Source organism: Gossypium hirsutum, chromosome D09 (assembly GCF_007990345.1).
Source record: "Gossypium hirsutum isolate 1008001.06 chromosome D09, Gossypium_hirsutum_v2.1, whole genome shotgun sequence".
Taxonomy (NCBI): Eukaryota; Viridiplantae; Streptophyta; class Magnoliopsida; order Malvales; family Malvaceae; genus Gossypium; species Gossypium hirsutum.
Genome location: NC_053445.1, coordinates 29,008,515 through 29,024,765, shown reverse-complemented (window position 1 = coordinate 29,024,765; position 16,251 = coordinate 29,008,515). Strand labels below are relative to the sequence as shown.

Sequence of the window (16,251 nt, the reverse complement as noted above, 5' to 3'; positions counted from 1 at the left end):
GGCCTCTTAATAGAATTAGAGGACTCCAAATCCCTCCTATTCTTGCCCCACTCACATACATTATTTTCGTGCTCAATGCACTTAACTTCCTTAGCAATTTTCGCCTTGTCCACCAAGACGACAAATATCCGCTCCCTCTGCGGAGCTATCAGAACCTTCGTATTATCCCTAAATCCTTCCTCAAAGCGAATGAACTTTTCATATTCAGTTGATACCATCCCACGAGCATATCGGCTCAACCTTAAAAATCCAGCCTCGTATTCGGCCACAGTTCTATCTCCTTGGGTAATGCTCATAAACTCACATCTACGAGCATCTACATAATTCCTCCCACATATTTACTCTGGAAAGCGCTTTTGAAGTGTTTCCAAGTAATCTGATCCAGTTGACTACCCTCCTCAACCGTCAACCACCACTAATATGCCTCATCGCAAAGTAAAGATACTGTACCCATCAATTTCGACTCAATGGTGCAGTCTATGTCATTCACAATCCTCTCTATGGCCTCCAACCAATATTCGGCCATAACCGGGGGGACTCTAGTGATACCCCTAAACAACTCAACGCCATTAGAATGGAGTCGTTCAGTTACCGACCCATGACTCCCAGAACTAGAATGAGTCTCAACGACCCTCTCAAAAATTTTAAGCATGGCTTGGGACAATGCGTCATCCCTAGTCGAGCGACTTTGAGACCCAATCTTAGCAGTAGGTGTAGCTGGTGTCTCACTCGTATCCAGATTGGGCATACTATCCATCGAGGATGACTCAGCTCGAGCCCTTTTACGGCGCCTGTCGCGCTTACGAGTACAACGACCATGAGTTCCACGTGCACTTATAGTTCGTTTAACTATATTATAAAGTTTTATGTATTAGTTCAGATGTTTCATTAACAGACATTTTATGCTCTAAATATTATCAGAAGAATTTATTGAGTTTCATTTTAGTCTAACTATTTTAGAGTAGTTCTAATGGTTTCAGAGATTTCTAAACTAAGATTTTAACTAAGTCAGAAGTACTTGCAGGAGCGGTATTTCACAGATTTTGTTTCAAATTAATGCAGAAGTATACCTTACTCAGAAAATAATTTTCACAAAAATTTTGATCCTAAATTTCACAGCCCGAGTTTTACAATATGGCTTTGATACCACTAAATGTAACACCCAAAACACAGCCTAGACAGTATGGCCAACTCTGGAGTTGTTACTTAACATGATTGAAATTTTGGTTTTTGAGTAAATAGAAAATCGTCATAAACTTTCAAAATTCCGGTTTTATTCAAAATCATTTCTTAGTGTTCTATTACCAAAAATGTTGTTTTGTTTATATTTTCTAGAACTTATAATTTTCGCACCGGGAGACTCCTTAAATAGGAATATTTGAGAAACACGATTCATTGTTTGAAAACCTTTAATTTGGTAGATATGCGAATTTCGTCGACTAAAACATTTGCGCAGTACTAAGCAAAATAAGAGAATAATTTTAAAAATCCAAATAGTCCAAAAAGTCTAGAGAGTCTAAAAATTTACTGAACCAAAATACCAAAATTTAAATAAATCAATTTAAATAAGTTATGACATTAACCGAGCTCCCGTTTACACCGACCCGCCTAAGTCTGAAGATTACCTGAAAATATCAGTCAAACAAAGAGTGAGTTTTGAAACTTAGCGTATATCAAATAACTTAAAGTAGTTAAAAGCATATTAGACATATTATTAGAAACGGATTTATAACAGGAATTATACATGCTATAGTTTTACATGCACGACATATCAGATACACATCATATACTTAACATCAATTTTCGGGTTTATTTATCAGTCGGCAACTTAATTACTCTTACAGATAGCAAAAACTATACTAACATATGTCCAGATTGCATGTTATACAGTACATTTACTTACATACCGACCCTACAGAAGGCCCACGGTCGATTGGGACCTCGCGTAAGACTATAGGTAAAATTTCAGAATTTTGGGCCCACACAACCCAAATGGCCAGCTCCTGCGGCCCACACGACCCACACACACTCGTGTAGCTCACACGACCCAAATAGCCTTGTGTGTCACAAATGGTCCAGCACACGGTCTGTCACACGGTCGTGTCGCATCGACAGCGAACTTTTTTGACTTTCGCCGATTGCTTTTTTTTGTGTTTTCAATACACTCATTGGTATTTTCTGATGCTGATGCAAACACGAGTAATCTCAGAACCTAAATCGTAACTAATAATCGACCCCAATCAAACTAAAACAACCCTTCATAACACATCCACACACTTACTGATGGATGAACAACTACTACGCAAATTCTAAATCGTTGGAGGGTCACCCACTACCTCTTGTACTACTCCTAAAAAAATGCATTAGAATTAATACAATATCACTAAACTGATTTAATGCAACCCAACGTCCAACACAACTACAAATAGCGCATAACATACTGAACTTAAACACCTTACCCTTGGATTTGCAGTCAAAGGATATCAAACTGTTGCTTTAAGAATTAACAGCAGCACAAATGATTAAAAAAAATTCCCAAAACAAGAAACGAAAGAATAGAAGAAAAGATAAAGGCAAAAGGCAAATTTTGGAATTGAAATTTGCTGCGTGGGTTAGGGAAATAACAGAAGTGATAAACGTGACTTTTGGTTTTTAATATAAATAAATAAAACAAAAAAAATGGAATTTATTTAAAAAGGAAAGGATAAACACAACAAATATTAAATACTTTGTTTTATTTATTTATAAAACAAAACCCAAAAGATAAAGCATTATATATTAATTACTTGATTTTATTATTATTTTTTTATAACAAACTCATTTAAAATCAACTCCAAAATTTTTGATAAAAAAACATATTTTATTTTAAACTAGGAACAAAAACAATTGAATTTTTAGATCTAACAAACCACGAATACTAATTTTGGGGCGTTACACTCTAGTGTTCTACATATGTAGTGTCCACATATTTTTAGTATTGATAGTGTTGTTAATTAAGTTGGTATCATAAGTAAACTAGATACCAACAAAAGAAAAATTACAATACTATGATAAACAATTTGAGTGCATTTAATATTCTTAATCTAATGTATTTACCTATTTAACTTTTTTACTCATAATTCAAACTAACTTTTTATTTTAGTTTAATACATATTACATATGTGTTAATAATATTAGTTTCCAGAGGAATAGAAGGGGCAAGCAAAGATCTTGGCCCCTTGGGTGAAAATTATTATTATATAAGGTCCTCCAATAAGTAGATATTAAATTTAAGCATTTTAAACCTTTAATTAAATAAAAAAATTTAAATTTTGACCCCTTTAAAAGAATAAATAATTTAATTTAAGTATTTTCAACACAATATATTCCTAACTTTACCTTATTAATTTCAAACTTTATATTTCATTATTTATTACTTAGTCCAAACTTATAATCTAAATAGTGATTTAATTAAATTAAATGTTATTCAACAAAGATGACATTGTCTCAATATGCTAATAGTTTACAGAGGCAAATAATTACAGAGGAAAGGGATTCTACATATGTTTAGTTGCATCCAATTCTCACAGTTATTTAACATGAGAGGAATCAGATGTAGTAAGCTCTACATTCATATTTGAAATTGCTTTGGCAAAATACGCCTTTGCTTCGGCTCTCTTAATCTGCCAACAAAAATTAGTAAGACACAGAATTCGTCTTGCTAACTTATCTGTTTCATTTTGTATCTCTTTTTCAATAATTTAATGTTTCTTTTTCTTATAATTACTCACCTTAAATGTAGGAGTAAGGAGACCATTTTCCATGGTAAAGGGTTCGAGCACCAACGTCACGGATTTTGCAAATTCGAAGCCTCTCAACTGTTCCAAAATCGAGCAATTCAAAATTCAAGGCTTTAGTGAAGAAGTAAATGAAAAATTATTGAAGTAAACAAGGAATTATGAACAAGTATTTGCCTGAGCATCTCTTCCAACGGCATCCATCTCAGCCTGTACGGCAGCTCTTGCCCTTGGGTCATTGCACAACTGTTCTAAATCTTTGTACTGCGATTAACCATTGGAATATAACAATTAGCCCTTTTAATGTTGTTTCATGTCATACCTGTGTCCATAAAATAGATCACCTTAATGCCTTGAGATGAAGCCCATGCTTTAAGAGCATCTTGGTCCACCGACACAATTGCTACTAATGAAGAATTAAGGCTGTCTCCTACGAAGCAAAAATTAATTGCAGTGTCAGCAGCTACCAAAAAAAAGAATAATAGGAAATTACAAACAAACCTCATTATCTTACCATATATAAAACATTGGGCTATAAATTTGCATTTAGCATATACATTTTCAATCTTTTCCGGAGCTATGTACTCTCCCTGAGCCAGCTTAAAAATGTTCTTCTTCCTGTACCAATTCACACATTTTCCAGTAAGATATACAATTCAATTCAGGTAGCAGTTTATTTATATAAACGTGTTTGCAGTTTGAGAATAAGGTAAGGGATTGCATATGCAAAGGTTGGAACCTACTAGATGTCACCTTTTAATGATAACCCTTTACAGCATGAACCAACTAGGTTGAAACCAAAGCTTCCAGTTATTTCCTGGACTGGTTGTTTTCTCTTAAGACTCGGTATCTAGTAGTCACATTAACCTCCTATTATATTGGAGCCGAACCGAGTTAAACTCTAAATGGAAAACCTCTTAGGTATCTAGTTTCTCTAGTTACAATACTAAAAATCAAGATTTTACGAAAGCGAAATTCCTAACAACTCGGTCCAATAGGCGTTTTAACATTTAAGTAATGAGCACATCATTTTAGAGTATACCTATCAATAATCTTTAGACGGCCACCAGTATGCCATAGCCCTATATCTCCGGTATGAAGCCATCCATCTTCATCAAGTACTTCTCTCCTGTTCAAAAACTCGTACATTTTTAGACACATTCAAACTTCTGTTCATGAAAGTTTCAACTGTCAACAAGAACCCCAAAAGAAAAAAGAAAAAGTGGGATCCACATGTGTGTAGCCTACGTTTGCATTTCATCTTTGTAATATCCTTGGAAAACAATTGGACCCCTAACACAGATTTCTCCACGAGGATAAGGCTGGTCATCTGATGTGTAGTTCATTTCTGGGACGTCCACAAGCTTTATTTCTGGAATAACATGGATAATGTATGAACTTAATACCAATATATATATATACAAGAATAGACCAATAACCTATGTACTTGAATTCATGTGTGAATGTCAGATATTCGTTCTTTTTCATGTATTTTGAAAGGTCTTTTGACATTATATTTCCACATAAATGTCGAACATAAATACTTTTATAAAAAAAAAAGTGCAAAGCAGCTACTCACCACAAGCTGGATTAGGAGAGCCAACATGGCCAGAAAGAATATCACCCTCATCCATGCAACTTATGACACATGATGTCTCGGTCATTCCATAACCTTCAATTATATGACCACCAAAGCATCTGCAGATTCATGACCATTTTAGAGAACGGCCACAAAGCAATGCTACAGCCAAATTTTTGAAGGTAGAATTGCAATTGTTGTACATACACGTCCATCTGTATATTTTAATAGTTTGGTCTAAATGTAGTTATCCAGATGTATTGATTATAATCGTCATAGTCCTGCTTCATTGATATTCACAATCGATATTTATCATAATTGACTGTAAACATAAGGAAACCAAAAACATACATCTTCAAGAAGTCCATGACATCAGGAGACAAGGGTGAAGCACCGGAAGCCATAAAACGAACACGTCCTCCAAGTCTAGCTTTTATTTTGTTGAATACCAATCTGTCCCATATGGGAGAAGGACTCTTTCCTGAATAACAGATTATATACATATCAATATAGTAAAGTGATAACAAAGGGCATCTTCTTTTAGCAATATATATGGACTTCTTTTATCAATTTTGACTCATTTTTTTCTAGCTAAATTTAATGTCAACATTTTAAAGAAGTTGAATTTAACCATCTTTTAAAAAAAGTTAAATTATTATTTTTAACTAAATATGATAAGCTGCACAGTAATCTATATGTACTTTATACTTTTTTTAATGTTTTTATAATTTTTAAATTATTTATTGATGTGACGTATAAGACATAAAATTTAATATTTTAGTCAACATTTTCATTAAAAAATGGTACAAGTCCTTTTAAAAAATTAATGGTCAAAATTAATTAAAATAAGAATAACAACCAAATTTATCATTATGTCCTTAAAATATTGGTATAAATGTTATGAGAATATATAGCCGAACTATTTGTATCTATTTATACTTATATTAAGTCATTTGTTGAGTTGGTGTCATAGTATATAAAATCTTTTACTGAGTTGGTGTCGCGGGTCAATGGACATCAACTCAATTATGAAATTATTAAATTATCCTCACATATAAAAATTAAATTATATTTTTATGAGAATGACTTTATTTTTTAATATAATATATCAATAAAAACTTCTTCATATTAAAATTTTAATCCAAAATACCATACATAATAAATAAAGTTACAATACTGTTATAACTAAAGCAAAAATTAATTTTTATATGACAATTTAATAAATACATTTATTACAGTGTATGTTATGAGAATATATATTAATTTTTATATGACAATTTAATAAATACATTTATTACAGTGTATGTTATGAGAATATATATATTTTTTAGCTGAAGTTTAAATAATTGTTTAATTTAATACTAAAAAGAAAAATATAATGATGCAATCAAGTCTTTACCATTCATCATACCAAAGAAAAAGTCTTTACCATTCATTATTGCTTGCTTCTTAGAGTTGTAGGCAGCATTAAAAAGCCTCTCCTTCAGGGTACCCGATTCCTTCACAGCGTTCAGAATACTGCACATGGGAAGAATTTCAAATATTATTTAATTTAAAAAATCAGTGGTAACCAACTTCAAAAATGTAGGACCCCTAAAGATCAATTAAATTAGTTGAACTAAGAATTCATACATCAACTTTCATACATATTAAGCAATCAGAACCTTTCAAACCGAATAAGATTAAATCCAACCCAAAATATTGTAAATTTTATATTAGAGTTTGTACTATTTAGTGAAATACATATTTTATATTATATATTTTTTATATTTAATATTTAAATTATTTTAAATATAAATAAACTTATCAAACTTGATCTAAGTAACCTAAATCTAAATTTGAGCCAACTCAATTTTATTATAAAAAATTAATAACCCAAATTCTAAAATGACGTTAACCATACAAGATCTAAAGCTGGAACAACACAAATAGTGCAAAATAATTTTAATTTAACTGTCAAACTTAAATGACAAAACACATTAACTCCAAATAATTTGACACGAAAAGTTAAACTAATAAACTCAAATGGCTCAAATCTGAATTAACCTCAACTTAAAATAATATAACCTAAACTTATTCGACTTACCTAAATAAAATATATAGAAAAATTTAATTTAAATTAACCGAGTTTAATCCAGTCCAAATTTAATCCGCTTAATTAACTTATCAAAATACAACCAACCGAGTAAACCGGTTTTACCAACAATCGAAATTATAAAATATTTAATCTCCAATGTCATTCTTTAAACACTGGCCATAACGAACTTAATAATCTGATTTAGTACCCTGCATAAATTCTGTTATACAGCCTAGGGACGCTGCAGAATAAGGTAGGTCGTAGAGAAGCCAGATCATCCATCAATCTCATGTTATCCTACATTTAAAGATCCAGAACCACCAATAAGTCAGACTATAGTATAACTTGAGAATATAATTAGAATATGAAAAAAATATCATCAAGATTTTTTTATTAAAATTCGAATTGTATTTTATTTTTTTACTCAAAAATGAGTAAATTAATCTTTATAGGATAGATCAGAGAGTAAATTGATCATTCTGTTAAAAATTTTATTTATTTCTATTGTTAAAAATTAGTCTCTATACATTAACGTGAGGTATACGTAGCACGCCATATGTCATTATTTGGTTATTCTTCCAATGATGTCAATTATTAACAGTACAAATAAATAAAATTTTTAATAGAAAAAATCAATTTACTCTTTAAGCTAACAAACAATGACTAATTTGCTCTGTTTTTTAGTAGAGGGAACAAAATGTAACCTAACTCCTAATATAGGGGCATTCATAGTATTTTTACCTAAAAAAACACAATATAAATGATCAAATAAATTAAAATTTATTTAGCATAAATCGTAAACATGGTAATGGTACAATAAAATACACTAATAAAACATGATTACGAGGTGTGAAGGTTTAGGATCATACCCCCTGGTAGAATCCAACTGCAACTCCATAATGAGCTAAATTGATCTGATTAAATCGTTCGAAAATGTGTGCCAAAGGAAGATACGATATGTAACTGAAGAAACCACAAATAAATATTTCCAGCAACACAAGTGAATATGTAAACATCATTTGAAAACAATGGAACTTACACGTCTGTGGGGTTAAATTTTACAGTTAAGGAGAAGCCGGCAGCATTTGCAATCAAGTTTCCATGTGTCAACACGACTCCCTTGCCAAAATTAATAAGATTACTTAGATACTAATGCTTGTTAGTCCAAGATGCCCCAACCTGACTCGACTCCAAAATAGTTGGGCCAAATACAGGGGTCGGTTAATTAGAAAAGATCTGTTAAATTTCACAGGGAAAAGATAATGTTACCTTTGGCGTTCCTGTTGTACCACTGGTGTAGCAAATGGTAGCAATGTCGTCTGGTTTTGGTTGGCAAAAAGGCTGAAGGTAACTACGGCCCTAAAGGAGCCATATTTACATGAAAAACAATTATAGCAGACACCAAAATCAGGAGAAATGTGTTCATTGACAAAGTAGACATGGATCTTATGCTACACCAAAATTACCTGATTTAATAATCTTGAATATGTCACAATCTGAATGCCAGTTGATGATGGCAATGAAGGCACTTCATTTTCCATTCCTCCAACCACCTGCAGATAAAAGAAGCACATATTATACTCTTGAAAGAACGGCAAATGAGTATGTACATTTGTTGCTCCCATGAAGTTCGCATATCCAGAAAATCATGTCCGGCACATCACCGATCACGTGAGATTCCAATCAGTATGTACTCTTCCAACACTAACAACTATAAAACCTTAATCTCTTCGCCTTTCGATCCTCCATACTCCATACTCAGATTATTTGGAAAGACGAAAGTTAAGGTTTGGCAAGAAAGATGAGGCAAGTTTATACCACAATCAAACGAACAGATGGAATCTCGGACAAAATGCTCAGCAACTGCAAATTCCAAGTAGAAAGATGGATTAATACTGATTGAATTTTCAAACTAAATCTCTTTCATGTGGGAACATTTTCGAAATATATATAGCTATACAATAGTTGCAGATGTGAAGTTATAAGTAACCAAAAGTTATATCACTTGATCATTAACAAAGAGTTATTATCACTTCATAGTAATGAGTTATGTATCTGAAACTCAAAAATTATATCACTTAATTATTAACAATGAATTATGATTATTCAAGGAGACATATGTTGAATAATTATGTTTATTGTTAAAAGATGCAACTAAACATTTAGATAGTTGTGTTCATTAGAACACCTATAAATAAGAGTCAAATTTCATTTGTTTGACACATCAAAAGTTTCTTTCTACTCTCCTCCATCGTCTAGTATTCCTAAATTGTTCTATAAAGAACCATTAAAGAAGTTTTTTATAGAAATTGATATCATTGCTATACTTTGCTTAATACTTAGTGGATTATTAGGCAATTATTAGGTTCCTCGATGATACAATGAAACCTAATAATTGCCTAATAATCGAGAAACCTAATAATTGCCTAATAATCCACTAACTCTTTTGCATACTAAAATACAGGTGAAGGTCAATAGAACCTTAAAGAAAATGACATTGATACACAAACGTCTTGAATCATTCATTAATTTCTCATAAATTTAATTTTATCCCCACGTTCCAACAATTTTAAGATTCTATTTTTGTAATTTATGATAAATTAAAAAATGTTTTTGTTCATTGTGCATTCACATACCACTACAATCATGATACTACAAGAATGACTATTAGTAATGAGACAACTTTTTAGAAGAATCTTTCTAGCAGCAAGAGGTACATCAAATTTTTTGGTTTAGAATTGTTGCATGAATTAAATTTTATGACTATGTTTTACTGAGATTAATTATATTATTCAAAAAGTATAAGTGTCTCATGGATTAATTTTTCAAAAATTCAAATAATAGTTTATTATATACATGATATTTTACATACATAGTTATGATTGATACATAATTATATAAAATATATTATATATCATGCAAGAAAGAAGAAAGAAAGGAAGTTAATAAAACTTTTGAGCAAAAGGAAGGAAATGATTTTTCGGTTGGCACCTTATGCCAAAAACATATGCTTGTTCACTGATTTCAAATATAAATAATCATGTCTATTTGGTAAAATTCCAAACATAAAAAATTACGACTTTTCGAAAAGGCACTTATGTACTTATTGGTACATTATATACAGATGTTTGGTTGGAGTTGAATTAATTTAATTCATTCCATCTAATTTCTCCAATTTGTGAGCCAAACTTTTTAGTGCAAAAGTATTCTTTCTCTTTCATATATATTTAACTTGATATATGATAGTAATTGTTTATTCAAGTCAAGATATTAGTAACTAGCATTTGGATGTTATTCATGAGACATTATTTAAGTGCATTAATTGATAAATGATACACTAAATTAAAATTTATCATATAAATGAACATATAATATGAATCATCTTGGTTGATTTAAAATAATCATAACCTAAATGATTTTATATATGATTGCACATTTTTTAATCTATGTTATAAAGTTTGTACTAGAATTGATTTTGACAATAAATGAAATAAGTCCTGCGCAATTTGCATGATTAAATTTTCTTGTCAAGTAGAATAGTGGAAATATTGGCTTATATAAAGATAATCATTTTGGTATGAAATATTCTATTAAGAATGTGAAAGTGAATGTAATAATTATATATTTGAAATCGTGATCATGTTGTGCATATTTATGATGGTGTATAAACTCATGATTCTATAAAGTTTTGAGATGCAATAAATTTTGAAATTTAATTTGAAAACTATGAATCAAAGATCTCGTGAGTATGAAAATAGCAATATGAATGCTACTTGACTCATTTAGGCGATGGCATGATTTTGATCATAGTTAAAAAATAATTAATAATGTTCATGGTGAAGGGTTAATAAATGTGTGATTTTATAGTCACTTGATTGGACAATTTATATTCATTTAATGACTATATGTTACACCCTTGTGTGTGTATATATATATATGGTGTGTTGAGAAAAATAATGATATTTGACTATGAATTTAAAAAAAAAAAGTTGTCATGTATTTAAAAGGAAGCTATGACAAATAGCAAATATATTGTCTAATTTCATCTAGGGATTTGAGGCTTCTTTACAACAACTTACTTGGTGAAAAAGACATGATGTATGATTTCATATATTTGGCAATTGTGAATTTAATTATCAAAAAATAAATAAAATAGCCAAATATGAAACCATCATGATAAGAAAAGATAATGAGATCATTGTAATTTGATAATAGTAGAAATGATATCCTTAATAGCATTCTTTTACGAAAAAATAGATAATTGAACATGGTGGAGATGTTAGTCTTGTGAACTTTCAAGACACAAGTAAATATAAAGTTTCACCATATGGTATAAATTATTAATATAGCTATGTTGGAAAGTTGAAAATTTAAGGATGAGATACAAACCCGTAATATTTGAGTCACCCATGAAGAAAACTCAACTCAATGCTTGATATAACGTCAAGTCTTGAGTCCAATGAAACAAAGTACATCATCAATATGTGACTACTAGCACTATAAAAGAAATATAATATCATCCAAGAGTGAAAAGTGCTAGGTACCCGTAATAATAGGGAAATGATGAGTACTATACTCTTAATAAATCCATAACATAAATATGTTAAAGTGTTATAATTATAAGAACACTCTTGATAAAATCTACCTATGTGAATAAAAGTGTGACTGTTTTTAGGATCTCAAGAGCTTGAATCTAACAGCACTCATGAAAAAAGGTTATAGACTCATAGCCAAAATAGTGTCCCTAGATATTGTGCATTGATTGATTTTGAAATCATTGTGTGAGATGTATTCAGTTAATCAAATGGAATAGTTGGTTCAAGCTTAGCCTACCATGCAATTTCGATTAACTTTAACATGTTTTTACTAAGTGGAGGTTCTATCGTAAGACGCATTCATTTATGCAATTGATTTCCAAGATTATCAAAATCTAGAATATTTTGAAAATTGAAGGAGATTGTTAGAACATTTTCAAAATATATCGTTTCATTATTAACCAAAAGTTATCATATTTCATAATTATGAGTAATGTCTCTTGAATTCAAAAATTATATCACTTGATTATTAACAATGAATCATGATTATTAAATGAGATCTATATTGAATTATTATGTTTATTGTTAAAAGATGTGATTATCCGTTTAGATATTTGTATTTCTGCGAAAAGACATGAGAACTCCTATAAATAGGAGTCAAATTTTATTTGTTTGACACATCAAATTTTTTTTTTCTATTCTCTTACAGACTAAAATAATATAAGTGGGGGCGAATAGAACCTTAAAGTGGCTTTAATACATGCTTTGAAGCCTTCGTTAATTTCTTATAAGTTTATTTTTATCCTAAAGAACCAACATTTCAAATCATGCATGCACCATTTAAGGGTTGAACTTACAGGATTCAAAGTCTGAGGCACGCAAAATACGGCTTTTAGTTCCGCGTGATTTATGATGTACTTGACAGCATCTGGACCTGCAGAGAAACATGATTTTCGACATAGCATCTTAGCAGTAGGCCAAGTTGGACAAACATTAATCGAAAAGGAAAGCATTTGGGGCAGTGGCAAACCTAGAGTGTCATATAAAGGAACTGATATAAGGGAATACGCAGAGCAAGCATGATCAGCAATGATCCATTCTGGTCTATTGATGAAATATAATCCAATACAAGAGCCCTGTCATTATAAAAGCAAAACTTGAGGTGTTAGTGTCGGATACAGATATGTTCAGATTTTTTTATGTTTTTTCATGTGTGTCAAAGGTCAGAGAGAGATACTTCAAGAAATGATGAACGAGTTTGACTGACAGAGTGATGCACATATGTTCACCTGGTAATATAAACATATAATTATTACTGAAAAACCACTCTACCTTTAGTATTCCATGATGTATTAGGCCGCAACCAATGGCTGTTCGAGCTGTTGCAGCTTCTCGGTATGTCATCCACTTATACCTTGATGAATAGAACATAAAAATGAAAGGCAGTGAATGAACTTTGACAACAAAATGTGACCTTCATTTTGTCAAAAGGAAACATACTCTCCAACCGTTCCATCGACTCGAATTCTTGTACCGAGATAATTGTTATCTCCGAAGAAATCAACGGTGAGTCTAAATAATAAAAAAAATCAGTAAGTGAAGAAACCATCGGATGTACTTCAAAATGAAATTGATGATAAAGCATTGATGCATTGGACAATAGCCACACACTATCTAAAAGAAGATGCTTACAAAAAATTGTCGTGCAATGTACCAATATCAGGATGATCGGGAAATCGCGATACTAGCTTCAACGGAGAGCGAGCAGATCTGCCATAAGGCATAAAGTTGAAAAATAAGACAACAGCCGAACAAAGATGGGATAAGGCAGAGACCAAAAAGAAGAATAAAGGATAGTAGCAGAGTGTTACCTGTATACATTCCATTTTCCTGTCTGCAATTTCTCTGGCAGCACAACACTGTAATTCTGTTCTGCTCAAAGATCAATTTCAATATCAATATGAACATATGTTAGTTAATCACAGAAAAAATTAGCAATAGATGGCAGCTTCTGAATGATAAATCAGATGAATTGGCTATCAGCTGCTAACATCTCTTCCTCTGCCTCAAAATACATGGTCACTTCCTACAAACAAGCTCATTTTCACATAAACATGCAACCATTACTTCAAATTCAAACTCAAACTATTGTTTTACCCTCTAGAATTAGTTCAAGAAAGACACCAGTAACCCTTCAAACCAATTATTATTTCCCCTGCGACCGATCTGCAACAATGATCGAAATACTTATGATACAAATTAAATCCAACCAAAATACTTATTGGTCTCTATCTGAAATACGGTCCTCAAAATTCTACGATCGAAAGGTCTTAATGAACTGTCAAGTTTATGCTTCTTATGCATAATTGCCAGATTTTATTTTAAGAAGAATCTTTTCCAGTTTCTACATCATAATAAGATAGACCAATGAAAAAAGAACAATCAATCAAGACCATCCCAGACCCAGGATATACATTTATAGTACTGATAAAAAGATGTTACTTTTTTAATGGAAGGGAATATTAAGCCTAAAGCAACCTCCCAAAGCAGAGAAAGCAATTTTCATCTGAAACGTACCAGAGAGGAACTCAGCAGCGGTTGGGGAAGAGCGGAGGTGGGAATGAGAAAAGGCGGATTCAACGGCTGAAACAAGGTGGGCATGAATGGTGTTAAGTCGACGTTGAGCTGTGGTGGAATCCATTGAGGTGAATTCTTTCCCTTTTTGGTTCCCGTTTTCTGGTATGGCGCGTTTGGATTTTAATGATGACATTATAAGAGTTCGTTACGGTTTTTAGATAAGAGCTATCCTTTTGCGTTTCCTACTTATCGATCTGAAACGGAATGAAAGAAAGATGACTCAAATGAATAAAGAATGGAAAGGGACAATTTTGTCTTTATATTGCGTCTAATTTTCATCATCTAGATTTATCACTAACCAAGTTCTAACTCAGTTGTAACATATTTTAATGATTATGTCTTCTAGTAGTGAAAAGGCGACACCCATAGTATCAGCTAGCAGCAAGTCAAGAATACATTGTGGCAGCCGATCAAACACACAAAGCCCCAATCAATCGGCAACAGAATTCTTCTCCCTTGGTACTACTCAAGAGTCCATGGCCACTCGCTACCCAAGGCATCCTAATTAGCTTCAACCAAAGAGACATTTAATTTTGTTTACAAAGATGTTATTTCTTTTCACTTACATTATAATTGTGTTACAATATAGTGATTATTATTATCTTCATTCATATCATAATTGCATTCATGATTCTTATTTTCGATACTTGAATCTAAAACATTATTAACAAAAAAAAAACATAACATTTTAATTTTATTATTGAATATAACAAAATATAACAAACTTATAGATAAATGCTACCAACTTTATTTAAATATAATTAGATACTATTTATAATATTATATTTTTTCTCTCACAAAATCTTAAAATTTAAATCTTTAAACTCTAGAAATAATAAAATAATGATTATAATTAACATTTAATTCTATTTAAATAAAATTATTAGCATTTATAATTCTTTCACTTTTTTTTATTTAATTCAATGATGCAGTTATGTTTTAGAATTTTGTTCATTAATAGCACATTAGATTTATGTAGTAATGATGCATCAAATATTATTCTTTTAATATAATAAATTTATTTATACAAATTTTAATATATATTTATTGTATCTATATTATCATTTAAACTCTTAATTAAGTTGGTATCATGAATTAACTTAAAATATCAACTTAATTAAAATATAACTAAAAATAATCTTACTTTTCACAAAATAAAATACATTATTATGAAAGTATTTTTTTATTTTTATATAAAAACTAATATATGGTAATATTTGACCATAAAAATACTTAAATTTTAAATCTTCAATTTTACAATTTTAACCAACTTTGGATACTTTTTAAATAGTATTTTACATAGTTTTATAAAAATCATGTCAAATGTCCCAGTTGTCAGTTATTTATTGCATGTTTGGTGTCAGCACTATAAATGCTTCTTGTCTTCACGTCCAAATGTTGATAAGTAGAAAGCTTGTGAACTTGGCTTCCTTTTTAGTGTCCATGTTTAATTTTCATTCAAGTTAGGTTGGCGTGATAAAGGTTTAATTTCGTCCTTAATCTTTGCGTTTGCTGTTATAAGAGGAATTTTACTCTGAAACTAGTTAGCTTTGTACAATGTTATATACAATTAATACCATTGCTTCATTTACACTCATTTAGTTTTTAATTGATTATATATATATATGTATGATCTTGATAAAAAAT

At 30.9% G+C, this 16,251-nt stretch overlaps 1 protein-coding gene across 3 annotated transcripts; it reads right to left on the bottom strand.

Moving 5' to 3' along the window:
- Positions 1-1,371: 1,371 nt before the first annotated feature.
- Positions 1,372-14,829, bottom strand: LOC107891929 (long chain acyl-CoA synthetase 6, peroxisomal). Of its 3 annotated transcripts, none has more exons than XM_041100274.1 (23): positions 14,545-14,829; positions 13,839-13,899; positions 13,660-13,737; positions 13,468-13,539; positions 13,300-13,381; positions 12,998-13,103; positions 12,825-12,901; positions 9,251-9,295; positions 8,899-8,985; positions 8,702-8,791; positions 8,472-8,551; positions 8,302-8,395; positions 7,641-7,729; positions 6,785-6,873; positions 5,707-5,836; positions 5,356-5,474; positions 5,025-5,148; positions 4,819-4,905; positions 4,291-4,394; positions 4,121-4,206; positions 3,954-4,040; positions 3,771-3,857; positions 1,372-1,625 (listed from the first exon to the last, which is right to left on the bottom strand). In XM_041100274.1, exons 1-23 carry the CDS (start codon positions 14,735-14,737, stop codon positions 1,557-1,559), a joined length of 2,136 nt encoding a protein of 711 aa, XP_040956208.1. In that variant the 5' UTR covers positions 14,738-14,829; the 3' UTR covers positions 1,372-1,556. The 3 variants fall into 3 exon arrangements, with proteins under 3 accessions (XP_040956208.1, XP_016672339.2, XP_040956209.1); XM_016816850.2 differs by lacking the exon at positions 1,372-1,625 and adding an exon at positions 3,431-3,662; XM_041100275.1 differs by lacking the exon at positions 1,372-1,625 and adding an exon at positions 3,431-3,662 and having other exon boundaries at positions 13,839-13,894; positions 14,545-14,799.
- Positions 14,830-16,251: the final 1,422 nt, after the last annotated feature.